Source organism: Acanthopagrus latus, chromosome 1 (genome assembly GCF_904848185.1).
Source record: "Acanthopagrus latus isolate v.2019 chromosome 1, fAcaLat1.1, whole genome shotgun sequence".
Lineage (NCBI taxonomy): Eukaryota > Metazoa > Chordata > Actinopteri > Spariformes > Sparidae > Acanthopagrus > Acanthopagrus latus.
Genome location: NC_051039.1, coordinates 27950216 through 27976281, shown reverse-complemented (window position 1 = coordinate 27976281; position 26066 = coordinate 27950216). Strand labels below are relative to the sequence as shown.

The 26066-nt window shown below is 41.4% G+C and overlaps 1 protein-coding gene across 4 annotated transcripts in view; it reads right to left on the bottom strand.

The window, feature by feature from the left end:
- Nucleotides 1-26066, bottom strand: part of LOC119023045 (endonuclease V-like) — an 83655-nt gene that overhangs the window by 53232 nt on the left and 4357 nt on the right. For 2 of the 4 annotated variants that reach the window (XR_005076150.1, XM_037104666.1), the window contains exons 3-7: nt 25931-26065; nt 22998-23037; nt 21406-21518; nt 16397-16465; nt 16082-16210 (exon numbers count right to left, since the gene is read on the bottom strand). Coding sequence is in view for 3 of the 4 variants with exons in the window: in XM_037104666.1 (XP_036960561.1) it covers nt 16082-16210; nt 16397-16465; nt 21406-21518; nt 22998-23037; nt 25931-26065 (486 nt within the window). In the remaining variant the exon portion in view is untranslated. Of the gene's footprint in view, nt 1-2553; nt 2864-16081; nt 16211-16396; nt 16466-21405; nt 21519-22997; nt 23038-25930; nt 26066 lie in introns of those variants that run through there. The other 2 variants (XM_037104677.1, XM_037104685.1) reach the window with 2 other exon arrangements.

Genomic DNA, 26066 nt, shown 5'->3' with positions numbered 1-26066 from the left:
AACAACATAAATCACTGTGTGATGCAGTCGGCTGTTTGTGGAAATGTTTTCTAAGGCAACACAGCCCTCTAAAAATCATGATGAGATTACAGTGTCCCTGCTCCTGTCCCAACAATTTTATGATGATGGTTCCACAAATGACAAAAATGCATCATGAAAGTGTTGCCGTTGGTTATTCCCTCCAATGCTTCTGAACACACCAAATGGTTCACAAATGAGCTTTTACCTATTCATGTGCTGCTTACACTTATGTCTCATGAACTTATCATAACTTTGGTTTGTGTTATCAGTCACAGATGTTTTGGGACAACATCAGAACTTGGAGATATTAATGGGATGCCACAAGGCTCCATATTAGTTATCTTGCTTATAAACAGTATATAAATCAATTGGCAGCTTCAGGCATTTCTAAATTATTTGTTACCCATAGCAGGACACGATTTGCCGACCCTGAGGGGACAAATCTTGTTGTCTTATGATTTAATTACATTTTAGTTAATTATTTGTGAGAAAAAAGGATTTTCTAGTCTTATTACTGACTCATCAAATACTGACAAATGCTAGGAGCTGAGATCAAAATGGGTTCGAAGATTGGTCTGGTCTGACCCACGATTACTAAGTACTCATGTAATAATAATCGACTAGTTTATTAATCGACTTTTATTTATACATTTCCTGGCTACATGTTATTTAGGTCCAATAATATTTGCCTGCATTAGGCCTCTGTTAAAATCAGTGGAGCAACTTGGATGCTTGAGAGTTTAATAGTTTTGCATGAACAAAATATTATTTGCAATAGAGCTTTCCTTTAATGGTTTCCTATGATATTTTGTACATAGTGTCCTTAGTGTTTTGTATCCCTTCAGACTGCTAAAATTAATCTGTATTCTCATTGCTGAATCATTTTGTTCACAGCCAAGATTTCTGTTTGGTATATTGGTCAATATACTGAGAAACAGTCAGTCACTAAACATGAATCAGACAAAACTATTCTTTTTATTCTTGTCATTGTTAGAAATGAGTTTTCCCGCTATATATTGTTATGGGTGTGTTTTATAGATCATTAAGTAAATAATAAATCAAAGAACATCTCTGTAATTTCTAAGTCAACATCATCAGTCAACATCATGAAAAACAACAGCTTTTGATCAATGTTTTGAGTGTGTCACCTGATCAAGCTGCCTCACACAGTCATTTGATGCTTGCTATGCCATTAAGATGTGAATTACTAGCAGGAACTTGTGCTTGTGTGTGTTAAAGGGTGTGTTATGAATGCATATGAATGTCACACACGCGCCTCTCCATTATCATCTGATGAATACGTGTGTATTTTGGAGAGAAACACTTTTATATCAATAAAAAGGAAGCTGCTTTACCAGGAAAACCACACACACACGCAAACACACTAATTGAGTCAACTCTTCGCTGCCTGGAAACGCTGAATCATACTGATTACACTGTTGTTTATTCAGACCTCCTCATATGAAGTGCCTGTGGTGATAACAATAAGTGTGGCAAACAATGTTCAACCTGCGGTGGCTAACAAGCTAACCTGCAGTACTGATCTGCACAGATCAGGGCTCTGCTTAGTGGGTCAAAAATACTCTTCAAAGGATCCAGGAGAAACAGCCAGAGAAATGTTGGAAACCTAAAACCAGAATGGAGCAGAAAAGCCAAGTCTACACTCCTCATTTACATGGTGACAAAATGAGCTTGAGCTGGGCACGCATGAGGACCGACACAGGAAGACCAGAAACAACAAGAGTAACACTGGGCCATCCGCCTCATCTGTCATTCCCTGACTGAGGGACACAAACCTGGGGATGATCCTATGATCTGTGTCAATAAAACCACAATAATATTCCACCTTGTCACTTAAGTAACCCATTCCTAATAATCAGATCAGTTTTTTAGCCATGCTAGCAAAACAACATAAATCAATTTTGTCAAGTCTGAAAACCAAAACCATACTTTGCACATGTTAAGCATGCTAACATCATGACAGCATCTTCTCTTGCAATGGCTATGAGTTGCAGCGAGGGTTTTGATAGCTTTGGTGGCTGGTCAACTTATAGGTCAATTCTTATAAATTAGAGACTGTCTTTTGACCTGGTCAGGACCTTGTAAAATGTGGCAATGTTGCATTCATCGCCCATCTGAAACTGCAGTGTGCTGTAATATCTGACTGTGGCCTCTCGAGGTAACAAAGTGGCTTTATGAGACAGGAGGGGCTGAGTTAGCAGGTTAGCATACTAACTGCAGTGGACACCACCACACATAGATGTCTTTGACATGATGGCAGAACTGATATTTCGTCACTTTTTTTTTTTTTTTTAATGTTTTGCCCTTTTAAATCAAAATTCTTACATATTGCACCATTAAGAGTTTTGCTGCTACTGCTTTACTTGGTCTGCTAAGAGCATAGCTTATGGAGACAAATGTTAGCAAATACTCACAAAATTTAGCATGATACTGCTAAATATCTGGAAAATAAAAAGACAAGGCCACTAGTTTCACTTTTAGGCTTTATTGCTGAGAGTTTCAGTGGATGAGAAGATCAATACAGCTGTTATATCTGCCTGCTAAATCTCAATTCAGCCAGCAGCCAGTTAGGTTGGGGAGTTAATTACTGAGCATTAGAGGAGCTGGTCAGGGGATTTAGTTACTTGTTGCTAGCTGTTTCTCCCTGTTTCTGTATGCCATGCTAATCTATCAGGCTGCTGGCTCCAGCTTAGTATTTAGGTACAGACTTGAGGGGATATCCATCTTCAATTCCAATTCTTGGCAAGAAAGCAATATAAGCCTACTTCCTAAACTGTCCAACTTTCCATTAGAGCAAGAGGGAATGTCACTGAGGCAACTGCTGGAGAAGACAAAAAAAACAACAAATGTTTAGACTCATACCTGGCAAGCTGACAAAAATCTGTCCAATAAACCAGTTACTTCTCATCTCTAGTAAAATGTATTTACACGCCTGGTTGGCTCGTAATTAGGCAGTGTGAACCTGAACAAACCTTATAAAAAATGCAATAAAGAAAATTGCTCACTCTGGTTTGAAGCGCCATAAATTTTCACTCTGCACCTGACATAGAGAGAACCGGAGGGAAAAAAACCATGGTATACTGGAAAGACTGTGACAGCTGTGCTGCTGCAGAACAAAGAAAAACCTCCACCTGATGTGGGATTAATTCAGAACTGGTTTCCTCTGGCCAAGGTTCCTGGGCAAGGTGGGAATGCACAGGTGAACAGATGTGCATTGCTGGCTCTCTGCAGGGGCTTTTGGTTCATTCAGGCCACACACACATGCAGAGGTGTCTGAGTCCTGGCTTTGGTCCACTGGCCTGGGGCAGGTCTTTATCCTCCAGCCCCCCAAAGCCTGTTAAGCCCTGCAGCTGTGCCAGTCGGCTCTAACCCCTCAGCCTTTTCTGTATCCCTCATTCCTTTTCCAAATCATTTTTATAATTCTCCCTCTCCCTGGAATCTACCTTCCCTCTCCTTTTTTCCACCAAATCCTTTTTATCACTCTAATCATTAGATTTTTTTCACCAGATCTCTGTGCTTCCTTCACACACCTGTCATGCACACCTCTGTCTCTCTCCCCCTCTCTCTCACATTCACCCCAGGGCAGCTTTTTCGTTTCTATCCAACTTTCCTCAAATCTCTCTGTGGAGGTCCAGAGTCCAGTGACTGCAGCACCAGAATGTCAGACAGCCATATATTAACATTTAGACAGCCTGAGGGCCCGAAGGGGAGCTCCACTTTAAATCAGTCACATCCTCTCTTCACGTTCAGAGAGCTTCCACAAGCTGACTGGTACAGCTGGCACCGGTGGAGCGCCGGTGTCAATCTTCATGGATGTTTTACCCCGTCAGTTGTCCGGCGTGGCTGTTTTATGGCTGTGTAGGCTTCTCTTTTTCTCTCTCTCCCCCACTTTTTCCTCTAAGTCTTGCCTGTTTCCTTCAAACTCCACTAAACACATATTGCTGTGTTGTCATGAGTGTCAAGTCAATGTGATGTTACAAGTGCTCCACAGAGGATTTGGTTTAAAGGAAAAATAGGTAGCAAATGTGAACCACTGCTATCACTGTGGTTAGACCTAGCTTTTACTTTTATCCATAGATTATTTTTTCATCAGTTGTCTGTAAAACTTTCAACAAATTGGGAGGAACTTGTCAAAATGACCCAATCCAATTTGCCAGAGCCTAAGGCAGCATCTTCAAAAGCTAGTTTTGTCTGATGGCAAGTTCAAAACCTGAAGGTGTTCAGTGTGCGCAGTCATAAAAAAGAGTAGAGCAGTTAATCTTCACATTTGAGAGCCCAGGGCAGTGTTGGTCAGTTAGTCAGTTTAAAGCGGTAGAGACTGAAACATTTCAATAAATCTTGGATGAATTGCCGAGAAATTCTGCACCAAGAAGATGAATCACAGTGACCTTGGCAATTTCTTGACTTTTCTGCTCATGCTTCTAGCAGGTAAAGATTCCAGTGTGTCCAATGCTTTATAACCAAATATCTGAACACTAATGACATCAGCCTCTCTGATCGTGAGTGACTATGGTAAACATTATACCAGCTAAAAATAAGAATGTAAACATTGTCACTGTGAAGTAAGTAGCATTTAGCTTTAAGTCTACAGACTTTTAGTCCTGTTGCTTCACAAATGAAAATGAAAATGAGTGATTTCTATCACTGCCTCGATCAATATTTTATAGAGACAATTGATTATATAAAATGTAAAAGATATCACTTATAGTGACAGCTTCACAGAGAATCAACACCCAACTCTATAGATCCATTCAGCTCTACACAGTGTTTTAGCATCTTTTAGCTCATTTTTGGGGGGGTTCCTTGTCGTTGAGAACAAGTGGAGATTTGTACCAAATCTGTAGAAATTCCCTCTTGAGATATTGTATTCACAAGAATGGGATGAGCAGGCAGACGGGACACAGGCATAATCAATAAAACCTGTATCATATAATGACCCCAAACTTATTCCAGTAACTGCCTGAACAAAAAAAGAAAAAAACAGAAGAGAAGGGGAATCTGTGTGATCAAAAAGAAGCACTGGAAAATTTCTCGTTTCCAAGTTGTGTCTTTTCTCACACATTTTACAGTCAAACTTTGTGTGAGTGTGGAAAATGCAGCAAAGTGAGACATATCATTATTCACTGCTGGGTTAGCAGAGCAGCGACAGGGTGGAGCTCAGTGATGGTGTGAAATCCCTGTAAGGATAATCCTTCGTAGTTAGCACATCTCGGTGGCGAGTCTCGTACTGTTTGTTGCAGTCACGTTTGTGCGGACCGGTGTGTGGACGTACATGCTGGCATGGCTGCATGTGTGAGTGCGTATGTGCGTGTGTACTCGCTAATATGGGCTTTGTTTGTGTTACTGCAGAGGTGACAACAACCAAAAATACACTAGCTCTGCAGGCCTGAATTATTCAGAGAGGGGAGATGGAGCAGTGGGTGGGGGGGGATAGATGGATGGATGAGAGAAGGCGGCGAGAAGAGAGACTCCGTACAGTGAGGACTCGCAAAGTTGGGGAGAACAAGGAGGTGAGAGAAAGTTGAAAAAGCAGGGACTCATCAAAAGCAAGCCACACCCAAGATACACACATACTGGCTGTGGTGACATATCAGAGGGAACACGCACGCACGCACACACGCACACACACACGCACACGCACGCACACACACACACAGAATACATTTTGTGACGGCCTGCTGGGCTGCACAATGCAGCCTTTGCATCTGCAGACTGCTGTGCTAAAATCAAACAAACAAAACAATAAAACCAAAGATCCTTGCTTCTTAAACAGAAATGTATCCAAATCTTCACAAAACACAAATCACCAACAGCTCTCTCTGAAACGCACAAACACACTGAATGCCTCCTCTTTTCCCTGTATACCCACATGCAAAATGCATTCCCCAATCTCTTTTATTCTGTGCATGCCGGCTCCCCATCGCCTATCACTCACACTGAAATTCCATCTGTTTTTGCAATCTGGGAGTGCAGCTGTGGAGCTTTTACATTTCCGGGGGATTGGGGGGTGGGATATGTACAGTTTCTTCTTAGCAGAGAAAGTGTACACATTATCTAAAGAATCGTACAGTAATGTGAAGAAAGATGTTCTAAGCGAGGGGGGGGCTGTGCAGGAAGATTGTTTTAATGCTGCCATCGATGAACATCAGCCACACAGAAACACAAGCCAAAGCCCTGCTGATACTTCCAGGAAGCAGAGTGCTAGAAAACTAGAATAAAATGTTTAACTTTTAACAGTCTCATATGAAATAATTTAACAGAACCGAAAGGAACATGTGAGGCACAGAGAGCCAGCTGTGTACAGGTGACGGCTGTGGAAGGGCAGGGCAAATAATTAGTGACTTCCTCTCAGTGCAGAGCACTCAGACAGAGAGGAGAGGTCTGGAAATAGGCTGTTACTGTACATCTCAGGCAGCTCCTCAGAGTCCCATTACTAGTGGATGTTTTCCCATCAGTGTGTGTGCAGGAGGAGGAGGAGGAAGAGGAGGGTAATGGATTTTGGAATGGAGATAATGAATGGGGAGACCACATGTAGTGCAGGGTGATACACATGACACAACGATGTACAGAGACTTGCGTCAGACTTGTCAGTGAAGCTGATCAGTCATCCGGGCTGTTTGCTGCAACTCGGTTTACTATTTTAGTCTAGAGGATTTTTCATCCGAGAGGCTTCATCTGTCCACTAAACCGACAAAGCCTCCCGAACGAGAGGTCAGATGTGTTCAAGTTGAAGACATTTTTACCTCAAGATTCTCTTTAATCAGTTGTCTTGCAGAAATCATTATTAAACAGGGACTTTGCCAGTGCTGAACCGGCTTTATATCACTACAACTAAGACTTGGTAGTTGATGCAACTGAACAGTATTTAACTTCTCTTCATTACACCTGCACCACGAGCCAAATGATGCAAAGTGTGTCATCTGGAGGGTTTTCGTGCTGATGTAAGAGTTTTTGAGCTTTCGATCAAAGGGAACACCACAGCCCTTGTTCTCTGGTCATGTAGCGCCAATTCCACTGTCTTTCTACTGTATAGAAATGTCATTATTCAGACTTTTATTCAATCTTTTTGAAAGATTTGAAGGTTTGAAAACACTTCTTTAAGCAACATGACAGAGGTAGTGGGATGGAACCACAAAACAGGAAATGATGTAAATGTTTTTTTGGTAAGCTGTCTTGTTTTTACTTTTGAGATAGAAACCACTGAAATATTCATCTTTGATATGTTAGAACATGCTGGAACAGTGGCACCAATCAAAAGAGGTGTTGTAAAGCCAGCAAACTGGATGGCAAGAATGTCTCTGACACAGCAAGATCTATCTAAAGTGTGCTGACACTGACTGACACAGTCACATCACACTAGGTGAGGCCATCGCAGCAAAACCTCTGAGTGTATGGAACTGAGCAAAGGGCGTGTTATACAGAGCATAAATTCAATATTTCATTTGTAGGAGGAACAATAGTGTTATTGTTTCATAATGTGATGCTGGAGCTGTAGAATCACTTTCAAATCTATTTTCTGACATAGAAAGCGCAGTTTGATATGCTGCATGAAATGCTAGAAGGAAGCATCTTGGCAGCACAGCAGTTAAAACACATGCTTGGGTATTTAATGTTTTAATTTCTGCCGGTGGCCTCAGTTGCATTCATACCCCTCTCTCCCCCCTGTTTCAGGAAATTTTAGGCGATACTTATTTTCTCATATTTTTTGGACAAAAGCAACTTTTCTCCTGCTTAGGCCATTAAACACTTGTTGTAACTGTACTGAGAATGCACAAGATATTTCTTCTTTATTTTGGCCTCTCAGAAAGGAAGAGGCACCTGAAGCTGCTAGATTGATAGGTTTTAAACTGCAGTCCATTCTAACCATTCTTTGCTTTACTATTACTTTTTGTACCGGGTCCCTAAAGAGCCAACAGACAAGCCCGCTTATTCCAAGTGAGCCGGGCTGACAGAGCAGCAGTGTGTTTGTCAGGGCACATTAGCTGAGAGAGAATTAGGTTTCACTTCTGCTGTCCATTAGAGCTTTTAACTGACTGACTGACTGACTAACTGAGGGAAGCAAGGAAGAGCAGGAGACGTGTGTATGCGTGTGTGTACACAGTATGTGGGAATGTGTACAGGCTATTATGCGTGTCTATGAACGGACATGTTCGGTGTATCTGTGTACAGCAGGTCTGAGCAGGGTGGTCAGAGGAGGGAGCTTCTGACTGCTGGGCTGCATGTTTCAAATTTGAACATAAAGGAGGGAAAAGTGAAAGAGCGACTCTCTTGGTAAAGCTTTATATCCAGTAAGTCTGTTGTTTTCCACTCATGTCTTAAAGGTTTCCTGGGGATAGTATGGACTTTGGTCCGTACTAAAACAGAGCTCTGAGACTGTTGCTGGTGTTGAGTTTGAATTCAGTTTTTGATTTCTTCAGGAATGTATCTAATAAGAACAAAAAAAAAATGTCTTCACACCTGAATGTGTGAAAGATGAGTCGGAGGGAAGCAGCACTTGAAAAAAAAGTTTAAAGACTTGCTGCTCTTATATAAACCAGCTGCGACAGCAGGGCTGGTATTTGTTTTAGCCTTGTGAGTCTGTGTGTGTCATCATGACAAAATGTGGTCCAGGAGACCCTAATGCAGCAGAAACTATCACAGAAGAAGTTTTATATGTCTGTTTGTCTGTGGACAGATAGTTTCACCTTCAATTTTCTCAATTAATCAATAAATCCTTTAGCATGTAAAATGTCAGAAAACATCATTGTGTCCATCTGTTTCTCACAGTTTAATGCTGCATCTTCAAATGCCTTGCTTTTCCTGACAAATGATGAAAAAAAATACAAATAAATAAACCCAAAGGCATTCAGTCAACTATCACATTGTTGCATGAGAGAGGCAGAGTGCAGCACAGGTTTGTCATCTTTCCTTGAAAAATGCTTGTTACGTAAAAGAGTGCTAAAAATGTTGTTTAAAGGAAGGTTTCACGTGATCTGATTGGGTCATTCATCCAGCATATATGCTTACAGTACTGAGGGAACGCTTGTGATGTTTGTGGGTTTTGATTCAGAAGAAACTTCCAATAAAAAAATGTTTTGATTGAAACTCAACTCAAAAGTGATTCATCCTTAATTCATTATTGCAAACTTCACTCTTTGTGTATGTTGAGATGTCTGACTACCTGAATGTTTTTGCATGTTTGATATTTTTTACAGTGCTTCTGAGGATGCTTCCAAGGGAGTATGTATAAAATCATGGAGCTTTAAAAGCAGCGTTACAGTAAAGGCAGCAACCTCAACAGAGCCATGCAGGAAGAGACTAGCAGGCTCAGCCAACAGCAGCACCTTGAGAAACTGAGGGTAAGATATTTGCAACATTTTCTATCAACAGAGATAATGACACAAACACAATAAATGCTTCAACAGGGACGGATGGGCGACTTATGCAACATCTCTCTCCTGTGTCAGCTTCCTCTCTCTGACCTTTGCTCATCACTCTCTGACTGTGACACCGACCACAGAGTAGGAAAGCAGGTGTCTGCTCGCCTTCCGCCTCCCATAGCATAGTTTTTCTGAGGCTTCATCAAGGGGAAATGCGGGACACAAAAGGAGTGTGAGAATTTAATGGTGTGAGGGAGCACGGCCGAGATGGGGCGTGAATTAGTTTGAGCCTGTGGTATATAAGATTCTGCTGCAGTGCTTTCACACATGAGCCCTGACTGCAGAATCCAACCATGATGTCATCTTTTTCTTTCATCTGTCGCTCTCTGAATCTCTCAAGCTGTGGAAGGCGGAGTTTATTTCAGTCAGGATGTGAAGGGAGAGTATTAGATAAAGAAGAGAGGGCCGGGGGGGAAATGGAAGAAGAGACAGAGAGGGGTTAATTTGTACTTTCTGTTTTAGAAGAACATCCAGCTGCTGTCACGCTGTGAAGACATCATTTTACTTCTACGTCATGACTGAGGGTTAGATATTCAACATCTGACACCCTGTACTGAACCAAATAATCACCTGTACTGTCAAAAAAAACATGTTTAACTAACATTTTAGAATATTTTTTAGGGTGTAATATTGAGGTGTAATTTTATGGACAAAAGCAGAGCTGAAACACTGTCAATTAATTGATCAGCTGATCACCAGAACGCTGAATGATGAAACAATATTGATCATGTATTATCACATTTACCACAGATGTGAGGATTGGCAGCTTTCTTACATTCTGATTGTTCAATATGAACAGACCAAAACAATCAATCAATCATGATCTATGAAGTATTGAATATACATTGTAAATTGATTTCATGAGAAACTAATTAACAAATACAACACCGTCTAAAATGAGAATGGTACACCAAGGCCCAACAGTTAATTAATTCAAGCCTAATCTAACATCAAACTCAACAGCTGTGCATCACTCTAAATTTTAAGCCAACCATAACTGCTTAACTATAATTCAAGATCACACAATCTGCAACAGCCCACTAGAGCAAAACAATGCAGATAGAATCATAACCTCCCTTTTGAAGAACAATACATGTTTAGGAGCAGCATCAAATTGTATTCACTCACACCAGCCACCTTAATGTGACAGATCCGTGCATTCTATCCATCCCAGAGGAACTGAAAATGAAAAAGCCCTATCTCACAATTTTAAAGAAAGTCTTGGATTTGTCTTTATTCGTGTTTCATAGAGTTGTAGTTTGGCTGCTGATTAGTAAACTGGACCAACGTAGCAGCTGCAGTAGTGACAGTGAAACACAGCTCATGAAGGCAATTAAAATACTTAAAATAGCAAAATGAAGTTAATTTTTGTATTTGGGTTAATTCGATGCCAACTCACCTAAGGCCTCTAAGTTCATGTCTCAGGTTTGTACTGTGTTGACTTCAGGGTTTCCTCTCTGAAACGTATCAGTACAGTTTTTCGTTGGGTTTTGGAGATGTGCACGTTACAGCTTGTAATCGCCTGCTCAATGTCACATGTTGCAAATAGGTGATGTCATCCTGTTAATCTTAGTAACTTAGTTCACGACACATAAATTACGTCCCAATTTCAAACTCTCTGAGCCGACATCACCTATATGTCACAAGCTGTAATGTGCAAACTGCCAGAACCCAATGAAAACAGGCTCAAAAGGTATCACACAGAAAAAAAAACCCTTTCTCTGTACGATGCAGACATCAACAGTGCACAAATATCCACTCGTGAAATAAAACCAGTGTTACATTAGATCTGTGGCACTCAGTTCTTTATGCAGGAACAAATAACTTCTAGATGTGATACAACTACAAATTTCAGTCCAGTGAAATCCAGTGAAAAATGAGCTGCTGGTGAGGCCGAGACATACAAGGAATCACAAAAATGCTGAAGTTTATCTCAGAGGGCCAAACTTCAAAAAATCATAACTTCAAAAGTATTTGGAGTACAGCCGTAGGATTTGGCATGATATGACCTATTTTAATTTTCGCAAAATCCAATCTGAGATGATGTCATCATCCAGTTAATTTTCTTAGATTTAACAAAGCTGAGCAGTACTGACAAAAACCCAACCCCTGCTCTGCGTGTCCTAGCAGTGAACCTTAACTAGATATGTACCCCAGCTCAATCTCAATTAGTAGATGTGCACAATGTGTGTGTGTGTGTGTGTGCGTGCGTGCGTGCGTATGTGTGTGTGTGTGTGTATGTATGTATGTATGTATGTATGTATGTATGTATGTATGTATGTATGTATGTATGTATGTATGTATGTGTGTGTGTGTGTGTGTGTGTGTGTGTGTGTGTGTGTGTGTGTGTGTGTGTGTGTGTGTGTGTGTGTGTGTGTGTGTGTGTGTGTGTGTGTGTGTGTGTGTGTGTGTGTGCGCGCGTGCGCGTGTGTTTGCCCTCAACCATAGCCCTCAGTCTACTATATTGAGTGTCTGGACAGAGGGGCGGTGCAGCTTCTTCTCGAATCTTCAAACTTCAAAAAGACAACGGTTCTATAATTCAGACAGTGTTCCCGTCAGTTCGAAAGCTTTTTGAGTTTTTCTGCGCAAGTTACGACCGAGGTTTCACAGGCCTGAGGGATGTGGATCTCGCTCTGCCCACGAAAGAGCGACGTAAACACAGAGTTCAACTCCAAACATGACACTTGTCAGAAGGAGATCTGTGAGGGTTCTTTTCTGTGATGTCAGCAATAGAGAGAATAGAAAATATCTGTCAGAGAGAGAGAGAGAGAGAGAGAGAGAGAGCCCAGGGAAAAAGTGGGAGATGGAGGGACAGACGGGGAATGTGGAAGTCAGGCAGACAGAGGAAAGAGTTGGATAGGGAGGAAAGGTTCCAGTGATGGGACAGAGGAAGGTGACAGCGTCCCCGGTTCTCTCTGGTGTCCAGAGCCTGCTGCGATCCTCCTCCTCCACCAGCTTAACACATCACACCCACTTTGATGAAATAAACACACGCGGGGGGGGGCGAGTTAGCCACTGCTGCTGCAGCTCCCCTAGAGAAAAACTGATTTCGAGATGTGTATGTGTGTGTCTGAGTGTGTATGAATGTATGTTTTCTGTGCAGTGGAAGTGCAAGAACACTGGGCAGCAGAAGCACAGCACAGCCTGGTGGCAGGAAGAAAAAGAGCCTGAGGCAGGACGAGGATCAGTTCAGGTACAGTAAAGGATTATTTCTCCTTCTCCAACATGACGTCTGATGAAGTTTTTGAGCCTAAACTTTTAAGACTGTCAAAATATTACTCATTTAGCACGACTCGTGTGTTGGTAAATTGAAAAATGGTAGCACAGTTATTTTCTGTCCCCACTTATTTATCCCAGCATGCTCCTGGGGCAGGGTATAGTATTCATAGTATAAATGGCAAATGCATCAAAGTGATAGCTAAACATTTAGAGTGAACTTCAGCTCATTTCAGTGTATAATATTGTCTCAAACTCTGTCAGAAAAGAGAGGGAAAAAAACATGAATCAATTGGAGCATAATGAACCCGATACAAGAACATTGTTAACTCTTCTCCTAAAAACCTCTCTCACTGTTGATGTCAGGCTTGTGTTCAAAGTTGGATGGTAGAGTCTCTTAAAAGTGTACCAATCTGTTTAGCATTCATGGGAAGAACTACAACATTAAGCGTGTGATCAAAGCTGTATAAAGCCTTTAATGTCTGTCAGCGGGAGTTTATAATGAACCTCAAGTGACATCACCTGAGTCAGCATCAGCTGGGTCAGAAGACTACAAGTTGACATTGAAACAGATCTCCAGATGTGGAGTTAGACAGAATAGAGCTGACCAGAACTCGAGGCTAGCAGCTTGAGGATACATTAGCTGATACTAACACAAGACACCCAAATCACTTAAGTTTGGGTGTGTTACTGAGATCCGATGTATTCAAATGTTATCAGATCCAAATATCAGTTGGTACGCAGTTTCCAATTGCTTTAAATATGGATGTGCCATCCTGGAGGAGCTGGACTACCTATTCAACCTGACTGGGCTGCAGGTACAGCCTCCTGCTAGCAGTAGTGACAAGGACACCAGCAGAACACAGAACTAGAGAGGGATCAGTCAGGAAGGATAAGAGGAGAGCAACTGTCTATTGCCACCACATGCAAAACATTCCCTTTTTAGGAGTTGTCTTTGCCTCTCCACAACACCTGATTCCAGTAAAGCAGGTGAAACTGCTTCACATCACACAGATTTTTATCACACAGGTTGATATCCCTGAGGTTCAACTGACTTGGTGTTGTACTGTGACGATTACGCATTCCCTCCACTGGAAACTGGACGAGATCAGACAGCAGCAGCAGGGGGCAGGGACAGAATCATTTTGAGTAGTATGTATGACATATCAGCTCAAATCAGATTATCAGGTTAAAGAAAGTTCTTCGACTGTCAGGGCTTCACATATACACAGAATCAACACATCCCACTTCCTAGGAGTCTTTGTGTTGCCAAATACTTGAACAAGTTTTAATTTGTATGAATTCAGTCTCTCTGACTACTAACATCACCATCAGCCATATAACATCATTTTTTTAATAGAAAAAACCTTCAACGGGCGCCACTTAGCTTGGTTGGTAGCGCGCGTGACCCATGTGCCGAGGCTCTGCAGTGGACCCGGGATCGACTCCCAGCCCGGGTCTCTTTGCTGCGTGTCACTCCCCCTCTCTTACCCTATTCTACTTCCTGTCACATTCTTCAGCTGTCCTATCAATAATAAAGCCAGAAAAGGCCAAAAAAAATATCAAAAAAGAAAAAACCTTCAACATCAGACAAGATCTTGATAAAGTCCAAATCTCTCCAATTCAGCAAAAATGGAAAAGTCACTAAGAAACAACTGCAGCACCTGGCACTAAAAACAGTGGCCAGCTACCTCTCATTATATTATCATCGCCAATGTGAGCAAGATGTCAGCAAGACGGGATCGAGTCTGACACAAATTTAACCGGAGTGCACTGTGCGGTGACTGTCAGTGATCAGTGCCGTCCAGGCCTGGCTCGTCTCCACTGAGCCTCATACCTCTGGCTCTGTGGCACCAGTGTGATCCTTTTTTTTAAAACGTTACTTTACGAGTTTGATAATGGTGAAATAGTACAACGCTAAATCAGTGGAGTTCTCTTTTAAATTGCACAAACCTGTCATAAATGGCTCCTTTTAACGTGATGAGCACACATGCATTTGTGAAATTTGGTCATTAACAGAACCGACGTGTCACCTTAAAGTAAAAATAAGTACTAGTGCAGAGATCAAAGTCTTCAGAGTGAGCAAACAGAAACCTAACAATCTATTGTAGGTATTGTTTTAAGGACTTCAACAATAAATAATAATAAAATAATAACATATAACATCAATGATAAGATGAACTAAATATGAACAGCTATCACGGCTGCATCATCACAGAGCTGTACCCTGCCAGAATTAAAGAATGACTTGATATAAAGTCAGACAACAGAAACTGGACATGTCTAAATATAACAGAATCAAGAAGAGGTGATGAAAGAATACAGTCCATCGTAATGAACTCTGGGTCCTACAGACGATGTTCAACTGGACAGTAAGCTGTGTGAAGACCCTCAGCTGCTGGTGTGAGACGACTACAGACATGCTGGAGTTGTATCACCAAAGCACTCAGCAGACTGGACATGCAGGGCACCGTACTGCTATAGTGAACAAAACATACATTTCAAATTTAGTTTGACTTGTCCGAATATTGATGAGCTCATTTTCACTGTGGATGGTAAAACTACTTACGACATAAGTTTCAGGATTTTAGCCAAGATAGGGGCTAAAATGATGATCATTTGGCAGAGAAAACCTATTTGTGGCATTGGTCATGAAATCCTGTTGCAGCCTGAACCCAAGGAACTGTTACATGTTACACAAGGAATCAATATTCTACAGACACCCGTGTTCCTGTGAAAAGCCACAAAACAATGATCCCACAGCTCGTCATCGATCGTCTCCACTGGACAGATGAACATATTCTTCCTCAAGATATCCCCTCTTTGTTTTGATGAGGGCGATGGAGACAGCTGCCTAACATCTCACTTATGTAGGTCTTCAGTTGGTTTATTTATTCGGGTTTTGGATCACTCGTCTGAATTATAGATTTGGAAATAATAAGGACTGTCTTGATGGCAACAAAAAAAGTGAAAACACACGCACAGCACTATGAGAGCAAGTGTTTTAACGAGTATTGTTATCAAACTGTTTTGAAACAAAAGCAATATCTCCATAGAACCGTGGTTTTCTGTATTTCTGCTGTGATAAAAAAAATAAACCACCCACAAATCATAGCATTCCTTACTTGGCTGTGCATATTGTTCCCTCCATTTTTACAAGTCTGCAGCTGAAAAGCACCACATGATGCTCACACCTCCTCCCTCACAGCACAGGACTGTTACACAAGTCATGAGCAATGCTCACTTTCCAACTTTTACAGTCAGTGTTTCCAACACAACACAAGAGTTCAACATTTGCTACTTGCTCAGCCTTTTCTTCAGGACGGGCTTTCCTGTAACGACCCTGATTGTTGAATTCACTGTTTGCTGGCAGTGTGTGTGAGAGGGTGTGTTTGTGTGTGTACCTGTCTGATGGGCTCTGGCACCCGGTAGCGGCAGCAGGAGTGTGTGAGGCGTACAGCTGTGTCCACGCTGATCTTGTGGCCGACGGACACGTACACGGGCTTAGAGCTCTTGTCGGAGCTTCGCAGTGCCTGGACACAAAGACAAACGTCTCCAGTATCTTTTCTTTTCTCTCTCTCTCTCTAGTTATCATCAAACACATTTTGTTGAGTTTGATTTTTAGTTGGGTGGGTGTTCTTTGAAGTCTGCAGCAATAAAACAACACCTCCGTAGAGAGTATTTCTTTCTTTTCTGTGTGTGTCTGTCCTTTACTGCACCTTTCCGAGCACTTTGCCTGAGGCAGCTGTGAGTGGGAAACTGTCTCCTCCTTTCTGCAGAGCAGCTATCTGCGGAGGCAAAGAAACAAAAAAAATCAAAGTCAAAGAAGATGTACAGCATGCCAACACGAACAGCAGCGCGCTGAAACAAACTATTAACCTGCTGTGGAGGCTTCACCCTCATCTTATCCTCTAAACTCAGGGACTTGACTTTACTCTCCATATATCTGAAACCATGATATCTTTCAAAACTCCCAATTTAGAACAAATATAGTATTTTTTTGATGGATGATTTTATATTTAAATGTTTTATCAAATGTATAAAGGAATATCAGTGAATTAAAATATATTACACATTTAAATGCAAGAACAGCTGTGTGTTTTATCAAAGTAAAGCTTATGGACAATGGGATGAATGTCATGTGATCAGATGGATCAAACAGAAACTACTAAACTAAATTTTCCATCACACTTGAATGGAGGATGGGTCTCTGCCCGGAACAGACCCCATTATCCAGATCCGTTAGTGTGGATCTGGATAAAGGGACAAATGCGGGATTTTTTTCCCACGTTCTTTAACATGGCAAGATTTCTGTTTATAGGGGAATAATGCATGGACATTAATTAGAAAAAAATCCGGCATATATAAGTGACTGGTAGAAGAAGGGAACTGTTGGTGGAGGTATGCGCTCTACTGAGGGCCATTTTTGTTTTAGATTTAAATTTCGACAAACAGCGTCAAAATGTTGAAACTTTTTGTCACCTTTTATTCCCCAAAATGCTTTTGTTAAAAGAAAATATGACAAAGGAAAGACTGGGGCCAAAAAGCTTTGAATTATATCTTGTTTCATACTATAATCATCTAAATCTAAGAATGAACAAGCTGTACCTTGACACAAAACAGAACTTAAGACTGCAACTATCAATATTAATTCATAGATGTGAGCACGGATGTTAATTTCTAAAGGCTTTTCTGTAACCTGACAGAGCTCAAAATCTCTTATTTTACTAGTGCTGAATTCATTCCAAAAGCCCTGTGTGAAATGGTTTTGTGGTTTTCACAGTAAAAAAATATATCTTTTACTATAAGGATTTTATGTTTTTTTGTGATTTTAGGTCCATTGTGTTAATACAGTATGTCAAAATAAAAAAATAACTGTACAGTCACACATGTGAGGTTGTGCTGAAAATAATGACACCAAGTAAATAGTTTTTAAGGTGAAATATAATGGCAAAATCTGAAATAGTCAAAAATGGCTACTTATACCCTGGAATGTAGGATTTCACAACAAACCTAAATATCCCTGACGTCCCACCTTCAAACACAGCCTCATCTGGCCATCCATGAAAAAGCTACTTAACCTCCCACTTTTCTATAGGAATACATGTTTCCTATGGACACTGCACTAGTTAAACTAAACACACACAACCTTGATCCTCTCAGGGTATTGTTGCACTCCTTGAGCCTGAGCAATTCATGCCCACTGCAATCTATAGTCTAGTATTAATACGACAAAATAAATAAGTCAAATCTGATTGATTGCTTGATTGATTATATAATTTGTGGATGAATTTAAAATAACTTCACTCTAAGAAGATCTCTTCATTTTATTTCGAAGGGGACTGAAAGTTTTTGTCTCACAGTCGAAGAGACAGTGCAAAGTCAGATGTAGTGACGTGGGCTGCTGTTGACAGGTGTGCTGTGGGTTATGGGCCAGAGCGATGAAGGGAGCTTAGCCTCCGTGATGGATGGGGTGTCTGCTCTACTATGACTGATTACAGCAAGCAGCCAGCGGGGAGACAAGAGGGGCCGCACAGGGCCTCCGATCCTGGCTGGGATGAGGCCAACAGTGTGTGTGTGTGTGTGTGTGTGTGTTTGTGTTTGTGCATTTGGTTAGGTGTGAGAGAGGTTTGGCTCTTGAAGCGAAAGCGGGCCTGAAGCCAGAACAGCAGAAGTCGGAAAGACAGAGCAAGTCATCAATAACACACTAGTTTGAGTTACAGCCGGGCTATCAGTGTGAGGGAGAGAGACAAAGGCAAAAGGTAGAGAAAAAGAAAACAGATGAGATAGGATGAAAATAAGGTGAGAAGGAGGGATACACTGGAGATGAAAAGAGAGAGAGACAAAAACAGAGGACTAAAGATCTGAAGGGTACTGAGCAACAAGGAACATCAACAACAAGCATAGACTTTTCCAGAAGTGTAACAAAGAGGACAAAGAGGAAGAAAAGAAACATCCTTTCTCCTCTTTCATCCTTTCTGTTTCGTCTCAGACTGAGATTAAAACACACAGCACTCCCTCGCCTCTATTCCAGCACAGACAAATTACTCTTACATCATCTGGGCATTCAGCCTCAAGTAACAGAACCACTGAACAGGTAGAGGCAGGCTGTTCTGTCCAAGGTCACTTCAAAAAGCATGAAATCATCCTTTAATAGAATCTATGTACAGGCACAAATACCAAAAGTACAAAAAGTTGGCCACTTGGCTACTGTCAACTGTCCGCTAACTGTCCGCTTACCGCCAACCACCAGCTCCATACTTAACACACTGACAGACATGACAGTGATACAGATCCTCTCATCTCATTCTCAGAAAGAAATCAAGAGCATACTGTACTTTTTAAAATGCAGAACTCTTTTGTAAGAAGAGTTTTGAAGACAGTTTCTCTAACCACTTGGTCATTGTGTCAGGAATGTGTCTGTACTAAACATGCAAACAATACTTGTGTCTGATGAAGACATCACAAACACCCTGACTCTCAAAGTACACACATTTAATTACAGCAACTGAGAGAACTTTCTCTCAGTAACCTTCAGAGACACTTCACAGACTGCATATTGGTTTTATGAAAACTCAATGATTTCTTTTTAAAAACCCTTTCAGACATCTAATCGAGTATGGCAGCATTTCGCTTGTCAGAGGTACGTGCTGGTGTGTGTGCAGACCCGGTGAAGGCTAATCTTATTTCTCAGCATCTAATTTTGTGAGATTTGGTAGGGAGCCTGCGATGGCTTGTGTTTCACGGATTACTTCACGGCTAATTTCCCACCAAGCGCTCAAACGCCAAAACCGGTGTTGACTTGAAGTGTCACACTTCTCTGGGCGCCTGTGGACGAATTAGGTGGAGCCCCAGAGAGCGACAATTACATCAATATGGTCAGGAGGGGGAGTTCTAAAATTTCATACACAGAGAATGATCCAAAGCTAACAGCTTGAGTCCATAGATCCAGCATGGGCTTGAAAAGCTGATGATACCTGATAGCTTATATGACTATGTCCAAGCCACTCGAATTTTGGCACAGATAGCATCAAGGGATACATGAGGCAGCATCCTCAGAGGTGACCATGTTCTGTGTAAACAAAGAGATCAAGTTCGTCCCCTCAGCAGAGACGCACCAACATTTTCTGACGCCAAAGCCACCTGCACTAATTGGCGGAGATTGATACACTCCTATAGAGAATTGGATTAGCATGTTACACTACTTCATGAAGACCGTTGGGGTTATAAGCAGCGAGTCTTTGTGCCTGCTGATTGAGTTAGGAGTGGACTGGATGATCGCTAGAGTCATCCATGCTGGTTCCCTTTGAAACCATTGAGTAGTGCTTGTCATCAGCATTACAGTAAATGTCCATCACGACTCTTCTACATGCCATCCATAAAGAATCAGCATGATAGCAAGCTCAGTTATTATCACTGTCGGAGAAAAAAAACAGGGTTCAAGCCCTTTGTGTTTCTCTGTTTTCTGCTGTTTCTCTCAGCATGTTTGTGTTGGTTTGCTTTAGACATGCACCACACACACTGCAGATCCAATATTAAGCCATTTCCCAACATTATTTATGTTGTTATGGTCACAGGCAAAAAGAACACTTGGTTAGAGTTAGGAAATGATTGGTTTTGGCCTAAAATACACATTTTGGATTTTCATACTTTGAAATGTTGAAATGCTGCGGTCTTCTGTCCAAAATATTCAGTGGTTTCACAATGACAAATGTTAAAACTCAGTATCAAACACTGGTCACTGGCTTGGCCGCTTTCTCACCTGAAACTCCACCACGCCCCCACCTCTTGTTATGACATAAACTTGTAATGTGAATATGATATGACACAGTTAGTAGAGATGTCAACATGGCAGGTAGCCTATGACATTTACAAATGTGAACATAACATTGGTTTGCATAAATGTTGACTTGCAATATTATATTCTGGTCACTGGGCTGTGCATCCGCATGCAAGCAAATGTACAAGTCTAATTAGAAAAGAAAATATTTTTAATAGAAATCATGAGCAGGATTGAATAGAGTGACAATCAACTTGTCAAATCAAAGCTCAAAGTAGCTGATATCAGAACATCTCCTCACATCAGAATCAAATAAAAAACCAAACTGTTTATCCTGTTACTTCAGACTCCAGCCAGGTGCCTGTTATTCAGGCAGATTTAACTTTAACTTGTTTTCATTCGTTCCCCAACAGGTCACTGAGGCTCCACACTGAAATAAAGTGAACATTTGCATATTAATGAGATCCAGTTCTTGCTGTCTCACAGGTATACTTTGACCAAAAGGTATTTGCTGCAGCTTGATTTGTATTCAAAAAGTCACATTAGCATTAGCTACACATGGAGGCCTTGGCTCGCAATAAAAGTCACACTGTCAAAACAGCATACCCACTAACACACACACACTCACACCCACACGCACTCGCACACACACACACACACACACTCTCTCTCTCAAAGGTAATTGAGGATTCTGTCCTGTCTTTGCTTTTAGAATGCAGCCAGCAATAAACAGAAGAAAAAATGATTACACTCTGATAACTTGTCTTGAATAATTTATCTATTGACTCTTGTCAAGGGTGGCAGCCCTTTTCCAGCATTGACGGAGCATATGTACATGACAAGAGAGATCACATAATGAACACATTCAGCTCTGCAGCACAGCACGGAGAAAGAAAAAAAAAACCTGATTAAACTAAGGTTAAAAGGTAGTCTTAAGTTTGGTCTAACCTGTGACTGGTGTTCTTCACCCTTGTACACACCCTGCACCTGCAGCAGGTTCTTGGCCACGCCCACACATGGCAGCCCTGAAAGTACTCCCAGATGACAAGCCAGGCCGAACTCTGCACGGGACAGAAAGTGACATGTCAAATCTAGACTAATTTAGATCTACTTGGGTTGCTCTAGACACAAGTATTGACTTTTTGTTATATAATAAATACATATTTTATGATATCACAATGCCAGCCTAACAAGCATTAAAAGAACTGCTGAGCCTTGTTCTAAGAGAAAGACAAGACAGCTTGCAGAATTAATCCAGATGACCTACACAGCTTGCTGGGCTGGCCTTGATGCTCAGAGCTGGATGTGAATCTAAATATTCGATTTAATAAGATGACATTAACTACACGCTCACACTGAAATGTTTGTCAGGTGTCAGGTGTAAGACATCACTTTGTCTTGCTCTGTCTTATTAAACTGCTCAAGGGAAAACATTCTGAGAAATATGTTTCTTTGCTTTCTCACCTCGAGTGAGATGAGATTTATTTCAATCTCGTGTCTGTGCATTAGGTACAGAGCTCCAATGAAGCGGGTTAGTCAAGCTTAGCATAAAGACTGAAGGCCAGAGGAGACAGGTAGCCCTGGTTTATTTCAACGTTGACCAATAACAACACCTTTCTAAATACTATAGCTTGTTTGTTACTGCCATACAAAAACAGAGATGAAAATGTGCATTTTCAGGGGAGGTTAGCTGTTAAAAGTCTTTCCTTCATCTTTATGCAACGCTAGGCCAACCACGTCCTGACTCCAGCTCCATACTTGACATGCAGACACAAGATTTATATCATCTCACTCTCAGAAAGCAAATAAACATATTTCCAATAGTATTGAACTCTTCCTTACTTGAGGACTGCTAGCGGGACCAACTTGGGTTATTGTAAACAAAACGTGAACCCAGCCCTAAATGGCTCAGGGGATCTGACAGCATTACACCATTCTCACAGCAGACATTATCCCTTGTCAAAGTAGGAAAAGAACAAGTGTAAATATGTTTTTAATGATAGCTTGGTGTCAAATATCTTTGTCAGCCATTACACTGAGCCAGCAGAGGTATGGTCATACAGCTGGCAAATGTTGCGTTCACATCATATCATTTAAAAGATAATCATGAGCAGCTGGGTGGAGTATGACTTTCCCATCAGCCTCTGGCTTATGATTCTGAGTCTGAGAATTTCTGACAATGAAAGTGAGACAGCATGTCAACAATTGCCATTGGCAGACCAGTCTACAATAGTTTCAGCTAATTTTACCGGAGCTGCACACTGCTGTTTTATCTCCGGGGTTAGCACTTGAGCTAACAACTTTGGAATAATGTGTGAACAATCCCACATTTAAAATTATGGGTGATTTTTTCTGGGAATGCATCTTAACACAGAAATAGAATGTGTCTGCCGTAATCATTATTAATATGATACAATTAATTAATTACACAAATGTTTTGCCAAGAAATATGAAAAATGTCTAATGCATGTTTTCCGTGTGTCAGTGAGCACATCCTGTCATAACTCAAACAGAAAAAAGTGCAGCACAGCTTGGCTTACCTCTGTAATGGAAGAGACCGTTCCCGTCCACAAACACCACCTGTTGAGAGGGCACACCATCTTTATTTCCCTGCACTACAAAACAAAGCTCCAGCTTCACTGTTCATTTTAAAAACACCATGCATGGCATGCAATGTATGTATTTCTGACATTCTCTGAGCTGCTGCACTATTCAGCAGGTTTAATGAGAACAGTTCTAAGGTTCTCGACCTTTTGACGAGTCATACAGTGGCGAGAGAACAGCTGTAATGAATAATGTTAATCATGGCTGCTCAGACACTTCAGTGGAGCAGAGGCACCGTTAACAATATTAGTTCCACCTGTGTGAGTCCTGATACAATAAGTCTAAGTGCCTGCTGGTAAACTTGTTTTCTCCGTATCTACTGTCTACTGCTTCCTAGTTGAAATTTCCAACTGCTGTCTCATAGGCAAGTGTACACACAACCCTGCTGGAAAAAACAGCCTAGACCAGCACCAAACACAACATATGCTGGTGTTTTGGTGCTGGTCTAGGCTGTTCTTTCCAGCAGGGAAGTGAACCCTCAGCAGCGTAGTTCAGACTTCAGACAAAAGGTGATGGAAAAAACCAAAGTACAATCTACTCAAGTTCTGTATTTTACTTGATTATTTACATTTTCTACTCCTTTATTATTCCTCTCCACTAAGTTTTTTAATACAGTTAGTTACTAGTTAGATTGCAGATTTAGATTATGCTCATCAGGAGCAATTTGGGGTTCAGTATCCTGCACAAGGACATGCAGCTGGGGGAGCCAGCAACCTTCCGAATTCTAGACGACTCGCTCTACCTCCTGCGCTAGAGCTGCCCCAAGAAGCAGAGTAACACATTTTTAAGAAAGTTTATTTTATCAGCACTCTGAAAAATCCCCCATATTGATAATGGGAAAAATGCTAAATATCAACCCGACAGTTGGCCTGGTGTAAATATGTACAACTATACTACCATGGGTGATGCCACTGTTGTGTGACTTCAGACACCTGCTCCCTCATGAGGTTGAGACAGACGGATTTGCTCTGCGATAACAAGTTCACAATCCTGACTTTGCGTGGCAATCCAACTTTTTCTTGGAGGAGGTCAGAAACGTTCCAGTGACAGGTTGTCTGGAACGCAGCATATGGCCACAGCTGCTAATGTGCAGTGTGAGACAGCAGCGTCTTTATCCTGAGTTTTGAAAGTTAAGGTGGGTTAGAAACAAGAGCCTCAAACTGATATTCTAACTCTTCCAGCTCTGGCGCAGCGAGGAAATCTGGAAGCCAAAGGTGACCCTACAGACATATTTCATCATCAAATCATAAGTCACCAGGAGGAAGTCACTTCAAAGGTTGCAGATAAAGGGAGCAGTGCCTGCATCTGTCCAGGCCTAAATGTCAGTGGGAGAAAAAAGCTTGTGTGCGTGTGCATGTATGCCTGTGTGTGTGTGTTCCTGCATACCTGTGTGCATGGTGACAGAAAGAAAGAGAGAGAGAGTAGGAGGAAGCGAGGGAGGTGTGTGGGCTGTGACAAACAGCAGTGAGTGGGTGAGGATGAATCCGAGCTGTCTATTTGAGAAACAGTGAGACGGTGAGAAGAAGAAAAAAAAACAAAAGCTTTGAAAAAAGTAGCTGCAACTCATTCTGTGGGTTTTCATTTGAAATGAAATCAGGCAAGGTTTACACCATTTAAATAATGTCAGTAAGTTGTCAATGTTGTTGTGTGTGTCTATTCATCATAAAACACCACAAATATTGAAAATGACCAGAAATCCCAAGCCTTATCTGTACTTTAAGACTGATGCTAGCATTCCAAGCCAATACATTCATGTTAGCATGCAACATTAGCATGCTTACAGTACAGTGCTTTATACTATGTTGGCATGCTATGAGTGAAACTAATACTGGCACTGATACATATGCATGTTAGCATGCTAGTTTTAGCATTATAATAGAAGCACGACTGAGCCTGGGTCCATCTGAGGCTAACAAACTACAACTAGAGTTGAGTAACAACTGACAATGGAGACAAGTCTTACTCAGGTCACTGTTCATTGAGGATGAACTTTCTTGATATACCGTGGTTAAAAACATAGTTTTCATATGCTGCCATGCCTAGTAAATCAGCTTTTAGGAAATAAAGTAGCTAAGCTAAAGACTGGAGACAAGTGGAAACAGCTAACTTGAAAAAAACACATAAGCCTAACTTGACGACTGAATAACTTGTGCCTTGTTTGTGTAACCAGTGCAAAAGAGAAATTGTCCTTTTATTGAGTTATGTGCTGAAACTAACAGGTCAAACAAAGTGTCAACTAGCGAGCTTTAGAAGTTATCATAGGCATATTTTCTAACAGAGCCTGGCTAACTCCCCCTGCCTCCGGTCATCATGCTAAGCTAGGCTAACCACTTCCTCACTCCAGCTCTGCGCTCACACATATGACAGCTGTATCCATCTTCTCATCTCACTCTTCGAAACAGGGCTGCTGTTTCACAAAACTTTTTCTCCTATGAAGTAACACAATTTTAATCTGATTTATGAAAGTGAAGACTGGGCTGTGTACACTCCAAAACTCAGCTCGGTACTAATTAGAAGTATCTGCAAGTGTAAAGTGAGCGGCACCTTTCATGGATTATTTAACACACTCCCTTGGGATAAAACGGTCGTGATAGAGAGGACCCAACACATTTTAAACACCTCAGAATGTTCCTACAATTACATTTTTACAATTGAACCTATTGAGGTGCAATTCATGTTCTACTCTTTATCACACCTGTCATTTGTTCGCTTAAATGACTACCTTGATGAAGCACACGCTGTTGACTATTCCACTAACAGGAAATACAATTGCAACCAGAAGTCCTTAAACAGGTTGATGGCCCGTCTAAGGACTTCTCTGAACCTGAGAAGTCATGTGTGTCATCAATGTGTGTGTGCAGAAGCTGACCTGAGGCAGAAGTTCAGGCTTGTTCCCCTCCAGCCGCTTCAAAGCATCCAGGAGGAAGGGGGTCTCTCTGAAAGCCAGGAAGCCGGCTATATAGGGGGCCGTCAGGGTCACCATCTGACTGTCCTCATACAGCACC